At 34.4% G+C, this 18,345-nt stretch overlaps 1 protein-coding gene across 1 annotated transcript in view; it reads left to right on the top strand.

Annotated features, from left to right (window-relative positions):
* The window catches only part of UFL1 (UFM1 specific ligase 1), a 51,832-nt gene extending 34,210 nt beyond the window's left edge, over positions 1 to 17,622 (top strand). The window contains exons 9-19 of the mRNA XM_082856035.1: positions 649 to 824; positions 1,465 to 1,644; positions 3,388 to 3,508; positions 5,499 to 5,615; positions 8,634 to 8,751; positions 9,893 to 10,056; positions 10,140 to 10,270; positions 12,291 to 12,371; positions 12,691 to 12,776; positions 13,303 to 13,483; positions 15,546 to 17,622. Coding sequence (XP_082712161.1) covers positions 649 to 824; positions 1,465 to 1,644; positions 3,388 to 3,508; positions 5,499 to 5,615; positions 8,634 to 8,751; positions 9,893 to 10,056; positions 10,140 to 10,270; positions 12,291 to 12,371; positions 12,691 to 12,776; positions 13,303 to 13,483; positions 15,546 to 15,764 — 1,574 coding nt within the window. The 3' untranslated portion in view covers positions 15,765 to 17,622. The remainder of the gene's footprint in view (positions 1 to 648; positions 825 to 1,464; positions 1,645 to 3,387; positions 3,509 to 5,498; positions 5,616 to 8,633; positions 8,752 to 9,892; positions 10,057 to 10,139; positions 10,271 to 12,290; positions 12,372 to 12,690; positions 12,777 to 13,302; positions 13,484 to 15,545) is intronic.
* Positions 17,623 to 18,345: the final 723 nt, after the last annotated feature.

Raw genomic sequence — 18,345 nt, 5'->3', positions numbered from 1 at the left:
GCTTATGTTTTCTTGACTTTCTACAATGTGCCTTCTCAAGTTTCTTCAGCCAAGGACTTGGATTAGAATTTTGTTGTAATTAATTTCCTTAAATATTATTATTTGAGGACAGAGGGTGCATGGTAGATATCTCTTAATAACTTTAATGGCTGCAAATTTAAGTCTTAAATTTTTTACTTTTGTTTTATATGCTAAATCTTTTACTAGTGTAAATTAGACTAGAGATTGCTTTGTCCTCAGTTGTCTAATGAAACATTTGAAAAATAAGTTCCATTCCTTTAGTTAACTATAATCAAAATTCCAGTTTTTGTTTCTCTACTTAAATCATTACATTCCGTTATCCTCATTTCTACTTTTATTGCTCTTTAGTCCTCATGTTTCCCTTTGACCCCTCAATTGGAGAGACATAAAGCTGAATTAATGAAGTACTTGAACCAATTTTTCTACAAATATGTTCAGTAATAAAAATTTGGGAAGGTAACATAACCAGGGAATAGGCTATGGTACACTTCCATGTTTTATTCTTAAAAAACTCTATTAGTATACAGTGCATTCACAAAGAATAGATTTTGGTAGAACTTAACTTTTTCTGAGGTTTCTAAAAGGTGTGAATGATGATTCTATTCCAACCTCGTGATGTATTTCTAGAATTTGATGCTTTGTCCAGACTTGGAATCCCAGATGCTGTGAGCTACATAAAGAAAAGATATAAGACTACACAACTCTTATTTTTGAAAGCAGCTTGTGTTGGTCAAGAACTTGTGGATCAGGTGGAAGCATCAGTAGAGGAAGCCATCAGCTCTGGAACATGGGTTGATATTGCAGTATGTTTTATCTTTTTCTTCTTAATTTTCCTTTAAACCAGTGACAACTGATACTTCACTAGTATATGGCCATTTTAAGAATTAGGATGTATGTAGCTTTCAGGAAGGATACTTTCATGGTTGGTGGGGGGAGGAGGGGTATTAATGAAAATGTTAATTTCAGATAGTAGAAAGAGCTAAGAAGAAATGTATTTTGGAGGCAAAGTTATCAGGACTTGAAGTTGGAATGTTTGTGAGTTTTTGAGAGGAACTCAGTGTGACTTATAGGTTTGGGGCCTGATCAACTGAATGGAGAGTGGTTCCATTAATTGAGATGGGGGAGCAATGGGGAAGAGAAGATGGGAGCTGGGAGTCTGGGGGCAGGAGGCGCAAACCACATTGTTTTGAACAGGACATGTTAAAATATGAGATACCTGTTAGGTATATGAGTTGGGGGAGGTTAGGGAAGCAGTAGGATATGTGATTTCAGAGTTCGGAGTGAGGATAAAGTAGAAATACAATTTGGGAGGTTGTCAGCATATAGAGGGTTTTGAAACCATTGGACTTAACAAGATCACTTAGGGAGAGAATACATATAACAAATGGTTTATCTGTATTATATTGCATTTATACTTTGTTTTCATTTTGTTTGTAATTCTAGCCTCTGCTACCCAGTTCCTTATCAGTGGAAGATGCTGCAATATTGCTTCAACATGTGATGAGGGCACTCAGCAAACAGGCTTTAGCTGTAGTCTTTAGCGATACTATTGTAGTCAGTGAAAAATTTATAAATGATTGTACAGAACTGTTCAGTGACCTGATGCACCAAAAAGCTGAAAAGGTATGCCAAATTTCCTTTCACCTAATAATTTTAACAGTACTTTCACATTAGAATCATCTGATGACTTTTGAAAAATGAGGTAAGCAGTATACCCAAAACTGAACACTGTGTTGTTTCATACGTTATTTTCCTTCAATGCATCATTCCTTTTTATTTCCTCTCCTGGATTTGTTTTTCTCCTTCTTCATTCCCATCAGAACATAGAAGTTAGAACTTAGGAAGCTGCTTTTATAAATTGAAATCTTACAAATGAAATTATATATTTCACACTTAAGTCACCTGAGGGTATTGGTCCAACATTAAAATCCATAAAAATGATACCTGTGGATTATATGCATAAATGTATAGTATATTTATCAATCAGTATACATTATATTTACTAAATCTAGCAAAGCCTCATAATTTGACCTATTTGGGATATACCAACGGGATAACTTATTGAGGAAAGAAATTGTTACTATTAAAATTGATTAGTTCCTCAGAGCAACTGCTATGGAAGGAAGTGTTTAGAAGCAGAGGTCATGCCAGGTCTGCTTTAATGACTGTTCATGTTTCTGGTTAGCAGCACCCTCATTATAAAGCTTGCTCACAAAATAGGTAGAAAAAGCCCATTTATATCTCAGACTGTTAATAAATTCATGAGGGCTTATTAAATATATAAATTATATTTATCTATATTCCTTTTAAGCTCCTTAATAGTCTTAAAAATGATATAACTTTTCTACCTTTGGCCTGCAAAGCATCAGAGAGGAGTAAAAAGTACACAGGATTGATATCAGTAAACCTGAGTTCTAATTTCAACTTGTTTACTCTGTTTGCCTTTGACAAATAGACTTCCAGTTTCCTCATCTTCAGAGAAAAGGATGGTGATGCCCACTCTCACAAGGATAAATATAAATTAAGGAGCAATGTAAATAAAATGTTTAGTACATGTTAGCTGCCAGTTACTAAATGACTACATTATTATTTTCATTTGAGACCCTTTACTAAAATAAAAATTTAACACAATCATTGATTTTTTTTTTTTTTTCTTGTGCTCCTCTCTCCAACCACAAAAATAAATTCAGGAAAAAAAGTGATTTTTTTGTTTGAACTGTTAACATTCTTAACATTTCTTTGCAAAACTGAAAAGGAAATATTTTTAATGTGAAAATGTATGTTTGTCACTACAGATTTAGAACTCTTTCCCATGATAAAGAATCAGTTTCTGAAATTGGAAATAGTTCATTGTTCCTAACATAAATTTATAAAAAGCAAAGATCAAGAATGAGTCCAGAGGGGAAAAAAGTTCACATGCCTAAGTATGCAACTCATATGTGATCATATGGTGGGGTGGGGATGGAGATTTCATTATCTTTCTAGTAATCTCAGGTATCCAAGTGGCACTGGACCTTGGGAGTCTTAAAAAGAGAGGTAGCAAGGATCATCCGTTAAGCAGTGCTAAAATTAGCCAATAACAGTTGAAGAGGATTACATCTGATGCTGTGTGATCAGCTGTTCAGTGATAGGATAAGATTTCTCATTAGCTGGTAATATATACAAAAAGTCAAGAACAGCAAGGGAGGAGACTTATTTGGGGCCTGGAGAAACAATCTCAGAGTGGCAGCTGAGACAGAGCTCTATAGTTCTTAGCAATGAAACCAAACAAGAACAGTTAGGATGTGAGTATAAACAACTTTTATTTTATGCTTTTTGTAATGTTATATATTGTTGCCTACAAAAAATAAGCATGTTTTATTTCAGGAAATGAAAAATAATCCTGTTCATTTAATCACTGAAGAAGATCTGAAACAAGTCTCCATATTAGAAAGCGTTAATACAAGTAAAAAGGATAAAAAAGATGAACGAAGGAGGAAAGCAACAGGTAACAAATTATTATTAACAAGATTCAAGATGAGTTTATTTGTTGCAGTGAACTTTGCACTTACCAGACCTTTTGAAAGGCCTTTTATTTGGTTGATTCACCTTTAACTGTTAATATTAACCAAATCTTTTGTTAGTGAATTAACTTTTAATTATGAAAATACTGGTGATTATTTAGTTTCATAAGCTAATTTCATGATCTCCTGTTCTCATTCTTTATGTTCCTGCTCCAGTGGCTTTTCTTTTCTTTCTTGATTCTCAAATTTTGCAAGTCTGTGTTCACCTCAAGGCCTTTGCACAAGCTGTTCCCTCCCAAGCTTCAAGTAACTGTTTCCTTCTTGTCATTAAGAGCTCACCTTTAAATGTCAGTTCCTCACAGAGGCCTCCCTAACCACCCAGAATAGTATATACAGTCCCTCTCCATCGGATTATCCTCCCAGGTTTTTTTACAGCACTTTTACCACTGTGATGTCTTTTATCGTTTGGGAGTCTGCTCCATCTCATTTATTGTTTCCCTAGTACTCAGAGCACTCCTTGGCATATTTTAGGTGCTCCATAAATATTTATTGAGTGAATGAATTTCCCAAGGACTTTTAAAAATTCTTTTAATTTAGAGTCACTGGAAATAATCATGTATTTTCCATACTTTTTATAGTAGGAATAATTTTATTAGTGCTGTATCAGGGTTAAAGAAATTAGATATTCAACATATTTCATTACTAAATACAGCTATATTAAACACGTTATAAAAACTTCATTTGCTGTGGGAATTCACTATATCTTTGAGATTCCTTCCTCTTCAAAAACCTTTTTCTACAAAGTCTTTCAATAATATTTTGAAATTTCTGTTCTAGGAAAACTACATAGTAAATTACCGCAATAAATCAATAATATTCATAAGCATGCATATTTTGTTATTTTAAGATATAATTATAAATCCACCTTAATTAATTGATTGCACTTACTTCAGTAAAACTAGTCTGTTTTATATCCTTCTAAAAATTCAGGTTCATCTGGTGTTTTGTTCTGATAGTGCTGTTGTTTTATAATAGTTTAATTACAGTTCATGGAATAATGTCAAACAAGAACATCTTTCCCATAAGAAACTTATTACCAAATGTAAAAGATACATTCACTTTAAACTTGTGCTTTTGAAAGTTGTGTTTTTCTATCATGAAAGCAATAGAACTTATAGAATATGATGAAGTCTAAGGGAATTCTTAGAGTTTAGAAAAAGATCTTTGTTTATATAAATCATTTTATTGAAGAAATGAATCTTTTATGAAGAAATGTATTTTCAATATTTTTCAGTGTTACAGTTCCATTACTAAAGTATCCTATTTTGTTGAATAGATATTTTAAATGTAAATATATAATAGAGAAATACCTCGGTAACAATTTTACTTTTATTTACAGTGTTTTAGTTTCATAGTTTGTATTTTTTTAGTCTTCATTTAGCCAGTAGGTGATTGATAACTGTATTTTTCTACTTAATTTAATATTTATGGTCAGCATTTATTGAGCCCCTGTTGTGTGTCAAGCATCGCCTTAACCTCAAGTATGCAGACGTTAGTGAGATGTTCTCCCTACTGTCAAGAAGTTATCTTTTTGGGTGGCAGGAGAGTCAGGATGTCTCCTGTAAACCTGGGGAATTATCTTTAAATCAAAAAGACAAAACCAAATTTGTGAGGTACTGTAGTTGGGGATGTTAATGAGGCTGTGGTAACAGAGATAAGCAAATTAGGGCACTTTTGAAAAAGGTAGAAGAGGAGGTAAAGGAATGGGTTTGGCCAGGAAAAAGTCAAAGTTGCAGAAAATAGATGTGAGTTGCTCAAATTCAAGAGATTTCATATCTTATTAATTTTTACTGATTGAGTTTACAAAACTTGGCTTTATTTTTCTACTGTAAAGTTAAATACAACAATGTATTGTCATTATTTCTAAAAACAGTATTTAGTTAGGTAATACTAACTAATGTCGTTTTCCACCAGAGGGCAGTGGAAGTGTGAGAGGAGGAGGTGGCGGCAATGCCAGAGAGTACAGAATTAAAAAAATCAAGAAGAGAGGGAGAAAAGATGACAACAGTGATGATGAGTCATCGCACACAGGTGTGTAGCTTATTTCACTCTTCCTTTGTATGTGCATGATTTTTTTTAACATTTTCTTAAGATGCATACACTTAGGTGTCTATGCTTAAAGGAAGTCCTTGCTTTGCAGAGTTTCAGTGAGCACAGATTTCACAGTTAGTTAAATAACACCAGAATCCCAACAACACAGTTCATATTTCAGTTACCAGGGTATGTTAACTGTAATTGCATAAAGTACAAACTTTGTTGCTGGCTCCTTAGTCTACAGATCAGCACGTAAATAACAGATGTGCATCATGATCTGTCACAATCACATCACTTATTTCCAAGTTTTTCAGAGGCAGATCACTGTGCATCTCTTATTCACTTTATGCATAGAAAACACAGCATGTAGTTGTGTTGACTTCTTGTCCCCCAGTGATAAATCCATATGACATTTTACAAAAATGGATAATCAAAAGAGGGAATTGGGCCAATAAAGATAAATGTGCAGCAAAGGAAAAGTCATAACCCTGGAAATAAAATATGAATCAAGAATGGAGTTATAAAAGAAATGCCTGACCATGGGAATGTTGGCATTACCTCTGTTCAAGAGACTAGCTGTGCAGTCAGAGAAACTTGGTGAAGGCGGAAATAAATAAGGGAAATTGTTGTGACGAAAAGGATAAACATGTCTTAGAGGAGGTGAAGTTGGCAAAAAGCTTCACATTAAAGGAATTCTCAGAGATGTTTCACAACGCTGAAAGGGCAAAGGATAAAATGTTGGAAGCTGATTCAGAGTTTAAAAAGGAATATGACAACTTGCCCAGGCATAGAAAAGATGCTTCCTCTGTATTTTAAGTTACTGGATGAGAAGGCAAGCCCTGTTCATACTATTCTTGATGAGTGTTTTACAAAGAAATAAAACATTTTCATTCTCTAGGAAAACTACATAGTAAATTACCGCAATGTCATCTTTTCTCCCTCTCTTCTCTTCTTGATTGACTTGTAGATGTTTCTGATGTGCTAAATTACAGTGTACTAAACTAGAACTGTTAGTCTTTTTTTCATTTCCCTATACATTTATAACCAACAGTAAGAGCTTTGAATGTTTGCACAAACATTTTTAAAAGGTTACAGAACAATCGTAAATTTTCCCATTGTTTATTAAGAAAACTTTGCAGTTTTGGCTTGCACAGATTTTTATGGTCTCCCAACTTCCATGCAAAAGAAATTATAATATTTTATGAATAGTGAATTTCTGCAAAGTTAAGTAGAAAACATTAATTTCATGCCTGTTTAATTTTTATGGTAACACCTAATTGGTTGGTTGCTTCTGTCTAAGCAGGAGAATTAAGTATATGCATCTTTCTTTGTCTAGACTTGTTATTGTTTGGTATGGTTAAGTTAGCAAGAGACATCTTTGCTTTTCTAAATAAAATTATGATTTTTAATATGTTTCTGTTTTTTAAAAACTAATGAAACTGTGATACCTCCCGTCCTCCTTTTCCCCACCAAAAAAAAAAACCTTGAAATGATGATGATTTGACATTTTCTTTTACCTATTCCACAGAATTATGTATGGGCTTGGGAGATATGTGTCAAGGCTTCAGATATTAATGTGCTGCTACCTGTAACAGAAAAATTGCTTAAGATCTGTCTAAAGTAGTCTAAGATAGGTAACAATGGCTACTGTTAACATACATAAAGCAGTATTAATTAAAGGAAAAGTATCTTAGAAACTATGAGCTCTACCTTTATTTTAATTAGCATTAAGACTATTCTTTGTTTTACTTTTTCATTAATAAATGGATTTTCCTATTTTCCCAGATGTAACAAGGAGTGGGAGTGAAGTAGCATTTAAGAAAATACTTCTCTAAAATGTGTAGCCCTAAATAATTGTTAAATGAGGCATGTGATATTCTTTTTGTGTATGGTATAAGAGAGCAGCTATAAAAGAGTAAAACCATTCTCCCTATTAAAAAAAAGGTAATTTCAGTACTTTTGAAAAAGGGTTCTGTTGTCATCTCAGAAATGGAGGATGCAGTTAGGTTCTTAGCTAAAATATACAATCAACTCTGTGAAAGATTACTAGAAGGAAATACAATTTAATAACTAGTAAAATGCATGCAGGAAGCAGACGGAGAAATCAGATACTATTTGTTGTGAGAGATCAGGAATGAATAGCAGATCTCAGAAAAAAAGGATAGTACTTTTCCATCTATTCTAAAGCTATAATAAGTAGTTGTACTTAGATCTTGATGCATAGTGAAAATTGATTTTTGAGCTATTCTATTTTTATTTCTAAGGTTTTACTTATAGAGTCAATAACCTAATTTAGCTGGGAATAATCACTTTTTTATAGTTTTACAATTAGTAATGGAAATGTTAGCTTTCTTTGCAACTCATACTTTCCCAAGTAAGTGAGTAGGCATGACATTTCCACAGTTAACAATTATTTCCATTACATACAAATTTTCCTTGGTATAGAATTATTTTTATGAGAGCAAAAATAAATTATGGGTGTAAAATTTTAAGTTGTTTTTTCTTCCATGCCTTTCCAAAATAGACAATTTTTAGCTTAATTCTACTGGAGTTGTGGTTCACTTGATTATAAAGACCTTTTCTGAAAAGCTTGTGTAAATTATAAGGATGATTGGATTTTTATTAAATATTTTTATAAAGGACATTCTGCTCAGTATCCATTGTTCAACAGAAAAATTATCCTTTCCTAAAAGATTTTTTTTTTATCCACTAGTTTTGATTTCCAACTATTTGCATCATCCAAGTTTGGGAGGAAAAAACTGTCTATTTTTTGATTGACTTGTAGAAAACAAGTTAGAAAATTATTACTCAAAAGAAATGCCACTATATATCCTATTTTAACAGTGTTTTCATTGGTTATTGCTATTGGACATTGGCGATTTTGGTGACAAACTAACAATGGAGACTTTATGGTAGGCAATAAATGAATTACCATCTATTATATATATTAATGGAAACTTATTTGCTTGTAGGTTGCTTATTTTTGTTTTTTCCTATGGCTTATTTTTATTACAGGAAAGAAGAAGCCAGAGATCACTTTTATGTTCCAGGATGAGATTGAAGATTTTTTACAAAAACATTTACAAGATGCCCCTGAGGAGTTTATTTCTGAACTTGCTGAGTACTTAATAAAGCAAGTATAAGAACATATGTTTTCTGTTTTATAATAGAAATTTAGTGAGTTATTACTTAAAATTTTTACCAAGGTCATAGAAAACATAATTTAGGTGTTTTCTTTTCAAACCTTAAAATTTAACCTAGTCACCAAATTCCAGATTTGTTTGCTTACAGAAACAGTTCAACAAACATTTAAGTGCTTTGAGCAAGGCAGTTTCGTCGGAAATACAGGGCAGGAGTGTGGAGGTGGTCTCCTTCACTCATCTTAAGTTCTAATTGGGAGAAAAACACCAGCACTGATCACTGGCTGGTCTCTAACACTGCATGAAAATACATCTAAAATGAAGAAAAGAGTATTTTCTATTTGACAGAGATTAAACAGTGCACTTTTAGGGAGAAAATAAAGTAACACACTGCCCTCAAAGAGAATAAAATAGCACTACCTTATAAGTGAACCAGGCTAAATTTATCTTTATACAGAAATAAAAGAAATTGTATAACTTGACTACTGCTAGCTAACATGGTTTTCCCCCAAGTTAGTCTCTATGTGTAAGCTTCTCTAAATGCAATCCAGGAGCCTAGTGCATCTAAATTTTTGAATTAGAAGAACAGCTTTTGTAAGTGAGATTTTTTAAAAACTTAAGTGAACATTCTTGTGCGTGAATACATTACATAATTACATTTTTCGTATATAAAAAGATGAAATAGTTACTATTAATCATTTGCCATAACTTTTTAAAATAATCTATTCTGAGTTGGGCATAAAAAGATTTTTTTAAAATACATATCTTTTATAGTACATTAGAAATTGAGAATTTGTTATCATTCCTGAGGATGGGAAACAAATGTTTAGGCTACTGTTCTCCAAGTTAACTTTAAAAAGCTGCTCTGAATTGAATTTGAACTGAAGCTTTTGCTACTGTTTTTCTTATTGTCTTTCATGCAATAACTTTTAGTACTTTAAAACAGAGAAAAATAATTCATTGAAGTTAGAATTTCTGGAATTTGAGGGAAAATTCTTATTAACTATTCTCCAAATTAATCTTATTTGTTTAACAGGGATCTTTTTTAAAGCCTTATTTGCATAGCAGCAAAATTTCTTATCTACATAAACCCAGTACATTTTAATAAACTTAATGTATTTATCTCATGCACAGACCTCTAAATAAAACTTATCTCGAAGTGGTACGTTCAGTATTCATGTCTTCAACTTCTGCCTCTGGAACTGGCAGGAAGCACACGATCAAGGACTTGCAAGAAGAGGTTTCAAACCTTTATAATAATATTCGATTATTTGAAAAAGGGATGAAGTTCTTTACAGGTATTATACTTAACACTGTTTTTTCGTTGATTCTCATAATTGTCCTTGGACATTCATTTTAATGAAGCACTTTTATTTTCCAGATGATACCCAGGCTGCTCTTACGAAGCACTTGCTGAAGACAGTGTGTACTGATGTCACTAATCTCATTTTCAACTTCTTAGCTTCGGACTTAATGATGGCAGTAGACAACCCTGCAACCATTACAAGTGAAGTAAGTTAGTGATTTTCTTGCCACTCTTGATGTGTTTTGCTTTGAAATCCAAGCATGTTTTATTTTCTCACATCTAAAAGGAAAATAAAAGGAGTTTTTAGGAAGAAATCTGTCAGATTTTTAGTTCAAGTTTAGTACAATATATATACAGTTGCTACTAGGATTGGTAATATAACCAGTCTATTAACAGTAATAATAAAAGTAAGGAAATACTAGTCATTGTGTCTGGGAATGCCTGTAATAAATATAGCATGCGTGCTTGGCCTTCTACTTCCTATTATTGTACAGAAAGCAATAGGAAAACGTTGTATTATCTCTGAGTAAATAAGCTGAGTAGCCTACAAAATCTTTTTTTAAGCTCATCAGATGACTCAGATTGGATTTAATTTCACCAGGTAGCCTTGCAAAGAGGGTCACTATTCAAAGAGGGGTAGGAAAGAGAGACGGGACAAATGAACTGGCTTAATTTAGGCAGATCTTCAGGGAGAAGAGGTGTCCATTATAGAAGCTGGAAGTAAAGCAGCTGAAATTTTAACAGATTCTTAAAGGTCTAGGCTAGCATCACAGTTTAGAATCCCAGGAAGCACCCAGAACAAGGAAAAAAAAAAGGGTAATGATGCTTAGTTACTTTGGAATCAGCTATTTTATTTTTTCCTGATTATTGTTACATCACATCCCTTTTTCCTGCTGAGTTGCAAGTCCCTTATCAGTGTTTTGACTTTGCAGTCATTTTCATTTCGTGACACCATCTCATTTATTTAGACTAATTCCAGTTCATTTTCTTAAATTCTAATCTCAAATTCAAAGCTCATCTCTTCCCTTCTTGCAATGTAAGGTGGAGCTATGGCTCCCAGTTGCCTACAGGAGGAAAGGTATGGCCTATCCCTAGGACTCCTCCTCCTCTTCTTCCTCACCCTAGATCTACTTAAGGTTGGAGATTAGGAAGAATGAAAGAGACAGCAGTGCCTTCATAAGACTGACTGCTATCACTGGCCTTGATCTAGGTCAAACCAAATCAGTCTAATGCTTGTGGCTTCTCGTGATGTGGCCTTTGTTGCATAGGTGGGATAGATTGTTTTGTGGGGATGTTTTTAGTATCATGTGACTCCTCATAGCGAGGACTCCCCCTAAACCTCCAGATAAAGGTCCATTTATCTCTCCTACCCCAGCAAGATACTGTTTCCCTCCCATTCTTTGCGTTGAGCAGTGATTCTCAACTGCTTGGATAGTTCCATGTACCTGCCTGCATGCCAGCCTCTGCTGTGGGAAGTACCTGGGGTCCTTCCCATGCCCTTTAAGGGCCACAGGAGGATTGCTGTAGCATGGGGTAGGAGTCAATAGGTTGGTCCAATCTTCTAAGACATACTGTAATTTTCAGGGCCTGCTGGCCAAGCCATTCCAATAAGGCCTCCTCCAGAAATTTTGCACTAGAAGGAGCCCTAAGACTCTGGTCAAGAATGCCACTAAACTTCACAAAGCACAGCTCTGTGGAGAGGGTGCTGAAAAGGTTCCACACGCCAGACAGTATAACAAGCAGCCATCCTTCTGTGGTTCAGGTCCCCTCGCTTATAGGCATCCTGGATCTTTATGGCCTTCTGGATCTTTATGAGTAGGGCTCCCTCACTTGGTCTTAGAGAAAAACACTCTTCCCACCACAATAGAAAAAAGCAGGAGCAGCCTCTTACCCCAAATTATTTTTCTTGCACGATGAATGGTGCATATATGCTCATTCACTCATGCGCTCTCTGTTTATCATTCTTCTTCTTATACTGCTGGAGCAGATGGGAGGAGTAGCGGCTGCATCTAGCGTCTTTGACTGACTGTTGACTAGCATTCTGATTTTAGAGTGTTTTAGCATATTTTTATCCCTAGTTTGTGGTCTAAAATATAAGAACAAAGATAAATTTCACTCAGCATTCTGTTACAATAGTAAATACTCATTTTTTGTTTTACTTTGTTTAAACTTACATCCAGTACATGTCAAAGGCACAATTCCAAAGGAATTTCTTTTGCCCTATAGGTAAGAAAAAAAATTCTAAGTAAATTATCAGAAGAAACTAAAGTAGCTCTCACAAAACTCCATAGCTCTCTGAATGAAAAGGTAAGTGAAGTTTTATTCTATTTCGATATTTGGGCTAGAATTTGTGATCTTTGAATAGATAGATTTTTATCAGAATAACTGCAAACTAAATCTAAACCTATTATCCTGCACTCAGACACCTCTTTGGCAGGTGAAGGAAGAGACCAAGCTGGGGGCATTTTACCCTCTAGTCCTAAATCACAGCTTCAAACTTCATGACAAAATGACCTTTTTAAAAATTGTATCCAGGTTATAAAATTATAAAATGGTATTAAATGACTGCTTTTCTTTAGGCAACCTGTTTTATAAAAGTAAATCATGGTCTTAAATACCTTTTCAGAGCATAGAAGACTTTCTTTCGTGTCTGGATTCTGCAGCAGAAGCTTGTGATATTATGGTGAAAAGGGGAGACAAAAAAAGGGAAAGGTAACATTGAATTAATGTCTGAAATTTCGTATCTGAAATTGGAGTCTGTCTGAATCTTGCATAGAGAACTGTTGTGTCTAAATGGCTGCAGACCTTCAGTCATAGTTAGTCTTCATATCCTCTCTCTGACCCAATAGAATACGGTAGCAGAGTTGCTAATGCCATCGTTGATCAAGGCTGGGAACTTATTTAGCTTTAAGACCTTTATAGGAACACTTATTTAATCTAATGCACATCTGTTTGATCCCCAACAATTCAAAATAAAAAGCATACTTTGAGTATCCCTGCTCCATATATATATATATTTTATATATATATATATATGTTTTTCTGTCATTTTCTAGCATATTAGTTTGTCCATGCTGTTTAGGATTATGTGTGTCTGTATCCCCTAAAAAGTCCTTTAAAATTGTCATGGAACTAGATTAATTAAACTAGAGATGCTAAAAATGAAAACAGAATAGAAGAATTGAAGTTGGTGAGAACTTGTTAAAATATGATAATGTATTATTTTATTTTTGTTTAGGCAGATACTGTTCCAGCATCGACAAGCACTGGCTGAACAGCTAAAAGTCACAGAAGACCCTGCTCTTATTCTGCATCTCACATCGGTTCTGTTGTTTCAGTTCTCAACCCACAGCATGCTCCATGCACCTGGAAGATGTGTCCCACAGATCATTGCTTTTCTAAATAGTAAAATTCCAGAGGTATTACGTTTTCAGTACACTTGAAACTTTTATAGCTTTTAGATTCTGACTATTTTGAATGGATAGATGTGAATCATTGTGAACACTAAGACACAAAACATATTAACATCATCTTCCTGCTTCCAAGAATGGAAACAGTGAATAAGGAGGTTGATTTTTAAAACTCAGCATAGCTCAGGAACCTTTCAGGATCCTGTAAGATCCATGGTAAGGAATATTCTGAATCTGGAAATTAAGCTTTTGGAAGAGAAATAATAATGTTCAGTCTTCCATTTCAGTTTATGCAGGTTTAACCTGTCCTTTAAGGACCAGCTCAAAAATTCTTATCCTGCACAAATTCATCTGAGAAACTCTTCAGCTAAAGGTAAATTGGCTTCTTTGAACTTCCATATCACTTTGACAGTATCTTTGGTGACAGAAGCTAGCTCAGTCAACTTACATTAAAATGATCTGTTCATGTTTTATTTCCCCCAAACTGTAAATTCCTTGAGAGCAAAGACCTTGCCAGATTCAGCTTTCTAATTCTATGGCCAGTAATTTGTAAAGATGAAGACTGTCAATGTATTGGGTTGGCCAAAAAGTTCCTTTGGTTTTTTCCATAAGATGGCTCCAGTAGCGGTCAGTTGTCTTTAACTTTATTTGAAACAATATTGTTAGATTGTATTAAGACAGCTGTCATATCAGTGTGCTGTTAAAAAGAAAACATCAAAATTGGTGAATTTTTGTGTAGCCATTTTAATATTGAAGATGAAAAAAAAAAAGCAACATCTTCAGCATATTATGCTTTATTATTTCAAGAAAGGTAAAAACGGGCTTCCCTGGTGGCGCAGTGGTTGAGAGTCCGCCTGCCGATGCAGGGGACGCGGGTTTGTGCTCCGGTCCGGGAAGATCCCACATGCCGTGGAGGGCTAGGCCCGTGAGCCATGGCCGCTGAGCCTGCACGTCCGGAGCCTGAGCTCCGCAGCGGGAGAGGCCACAACAGTGAGAGGCCCGTGTACCGCAAAAAAAAAAAAAAAAAAAACTAAAAACACAACCAAAACACACAAAAAGATTTGTACAGTGTATGGAGAAGGTGCTGTGACTGATTGAACGTGTCAAAAGTGGTTTGTGAAGTTTTGTGCTGGGGATTTCTCGCTGGACAATGCTCCACAGTCGGTAGACCAGTTGAAGTTGATAGCAGTCAAACTGAGACATTAATTGAGAACAATCAACATTACACCATGCAGGAGATAGCCGACATACAATATCCAAATCAAGCGTTTTTCATCATTTGCACCAGCTTGGTTATGTTCATCGCTTTGATGTTTGGGTTCCACGTAAGTTAAGCGAAAAAAACCTTGACAGTATTTCCGCACGTGATTCTCTACCGAAAATGTTCCATTTTTAAAACAAATTATCATGAGCAATGAAAAGTGGTGTGGAACAGAAGAGATCATGGAGCAAGCGAAATGAACCACCATCAACCACACCAAAGGCAGGTCTTCATCCAAAGGTGATGTTGTGTGTATGGTGGGAAGGGAGTCCTCTATCATGAGCTTTTTCCAGAAAACCAAAAGACTAATTCCAACAAGTACTCCCAAAGAGACCAACTGAAAGCAGCACTAGACGAAAAGCACCCAGAATTAGTCAAGGGAAATCACATAACCTTCCATCAGGATAAGGCAAGACTGCATGTTTCTTTGATGACCAGGCAAAAGCTATTACAGCTTGGCTGGGAAGTTCTGATTCATCCGCTGTATTCACCAGATATCACACCTTCAGATTTCCATTTATTTCAGTCTTCACAAAATTCTCTTAATGGAAAAAACTTCAGTTCCCTGGAAGACTGTAAAAGGCACCTGGAACATTTGTGTTCAAAAAGAAAAAAAATTTGGGGGAAGGTGGAATTATGAAGCTGCCTGAAAAATGGCAGAAAGTAGTGGAACAAAACAATATGTTGTTCAATAAAGTTCCTGGTGAAAATGAATTTACTTTAAAAACTGAAGGAACCTTTTGGCCAACCCAATACTTTGTTCTACAGAAAATTAAATCATGTTTGTTAACTTTTCTCCTCTTTTCACAGGTTCAACATACTCTTTTAGTAAAGTATCAAGGTTTGGTTATAAAGCATTTAGTCAGTCAAAGTAAGAAGACTGGGCAGGGAGAAGATCCCTTGAGTGATGAATTAGACAAAGAACAAGAAGATATCATCAGTATGACTCGTAAAGAGCTTCAAGAACTTTCCTCATCCGTTAAAGACCTTGTTGTCAAATCCAGGAAATCATCAGTGACAGAAGAGTAATGATTTTAATTTACTTAATGTTGTCATACAGTAAACGTTTTTTCCCCAAAGTTAAAGGTGAGTGGTTACAAAAAGAAATATGCATTTCACAGTCCAGAATCCCCCACCCAATAGCACTTCCCACACTCACAGTTCAGTTAAAACAGTAGTGTTGTATTCATTGTAAATCTTACAAAGATGTGAATTTTTGTAAATTGGGTTCTCCATGGAAGATTTCTTTTTCACATTATTCTAAAAATTATACATTTCAGGTTTATTTTCTTTCTAGATGCTGAATGAAGAATAAATCTTCTGCTTTTATCTCTAGGAAAGGACTCATTTGTTGTGTTATTGGATTTCAAGTGACACGTGTAAATTTACACATATTAAGCAGAAACTTAAAATGCGGTCATGTTTTTTTTTGGTGTTGAAAATAGTGTTTTTACTTTAAAATTAATAGAGAATGGTTCAAACCTAAAATACAGAAACTTGCAAAATATTTTTTTATTACTAAGCCCTCACTATTATTTCTGGCAGATAGGTGGCTTCTCATCTCCCCCACAAGAGTGAACTTTTATGTGGCTGGGAGGTTCAGGGATGTGTTTACAGGTACAGAAGAACACCCGAGGAGCCCATGCACTGCTGTGCTCTATTCTAAAGTACAATGCTAACAAGAGTGAGAGAAAAAATATAATTTACTACTGATAGGTGTAAGTCACATTTTAACATTGTAATAACTAAAAATTTAATATAGTTTTTTTAACCCAGTTTGCATTTCTGAATTTCATTTTTTATATTAATAGTCACCATCACCTAATACTTTGTTGTAGGGGATCTATAAGTGCATTTAAATCATTAGAATTTTTTTTCAAAATAGAACGCTTATTAAAAAATAGGTGTTTTTGGGCTTCCCTGGTGGCGCAGTGGTTGAGAGTCCGCCTGCTGATGCAGGGGACATGGGTTAGTGCCCCGGTCCGGGAAGATCCCACATGCCGCAGAGCGGCTAGGCCCATGAGCCATGGCCGCTGAGCCTGCACGTCCAGAGCCTGTGTTCTGCAATGCGAGAGGCCACAACAGTGAGAGGCCCACGTACCGCAAAAAAAAAATAGGTGTTCTTGTTCTGTAAAGATTAGTAGTAGTTAAAAGACTAAAATAGTTCCTTGGAGTAATCATTTCAATCAGATGAGTTTCAAGCAACAATTTATTGTATATAAAAGAGGAACTTATTTAAAATAGTAAATTAAATCTCAAATTTTTTTTTAAATACTGTTTTATATAATACCTTACATGGCATTTAAAACTATTTTTGAAAATGTTTGAATACAAAGATTGGTCTACCTCTACACTAATTCTAGACAAAGTATTAATATTGAAAGAAATATAATTTGCTAAGCAAAGTTGATAGGAATGTAACAAACTAAAAAATATTTTCCATTGCTAATTTTCTATTAATATATTTTCATAAGGGCAAAGGAAGAAAAATGGCAAATCCTCTGTGAACACAAATTCCAATTCGTTTGTTGATTCAGCTTCCAAAATACTGAACACCCAACCTGATTTTTTATTCAGTCTTTAAGGACCTTACCATTTATGCTTCAAGAGATATCAAAGTAATCCACATTTGAGTCAAACTAGATCATAGACAATGAAGCAAATAAAAGCATTATGACTGTTAATTTGTGCAAATAAAAATAGAAGAGACAATGAAGCAAATAAAATATTATTTTGTTTGCATGAAATTTGTTTCATCAAAATGGTTATTTTTCCACAGTAAATAGCAGTTTTTATTTTTTTGTAAATAAAATTATTTAGCTGATTTCATATTAAAAATCTAATTTCATTAATAAAAGTTGTTCCATGTTTATCTACTATGATCTTAATGGGCAGATTTAAGAATGTTATTTAAAATAAAGTTGTCTGTTGTTTCTGTTAAATTTTATGTACTTTGAAGCTTGTTATTTTAATTACTAGGATTAATTGATACATATATGTATTTACATTTTAAAATTCTATTCTGAACATTTTTAAAGGATTTTGTTATACTTTTCTTACACAAAAATAATTCTAGTCCTTTCATTCCTTGAAAGTTTGCCATTTCATGAACCATTTCACCTGAGTAAATCATTTTCAGTTAGCTAGTTTTCAGCAAATGTATAGCTAAACTCTCATCTGCTACTTTCTACTGTTGCAGATAATGGTAGAGATATTTGAATAATGTGCTCAGGTATTCATATTCATGTGTTCCATCTCCAGACCATGTGTTTTTGAATAGTCAAAGGAAACTCACTTCTGACCATCAAGAAAGATTCAGTGAAGAGTGGTATATCTTACCAAAATTAGTATATTTTCCAAAAAGACCTTAATGCTAACTTAGAACAATAAATGTAGAAATTGCTTAACCTGAATGTAGAACCATCTTGAACTTTTTGGAGAATGTATTGATACTTTAGTCAGACCATGAAGCACCAAGGACGAGGTCAAAGTGCAACAGTGAGCTGAAGAAGAGTGTGTGAAGAAACGGTTCATTCCTTCCTCAGAAATGCCACTTGACCCATGGCCAAATGGGATTTTTTTTCTATCAAGAGCTAATTTATGTGAGTTG

This window comes from Leucopleurus acutus, assembly GCF_964270905.1.
Source record: "Leucopleurus acutus genome assembly, chromosome: 15".
Lineage (NCBI taxonomy): Eukaryota > Metazoa > Chordata > Mammalia > Artiodactyla > Delphinidae > Leucopleurus > Leucopleurus acutus.
The sequence above is the reverse complement of the archived record's forward strand: the minus strand, read 5'-3'. Positions and strand labels throughout refer to the sequence as shown.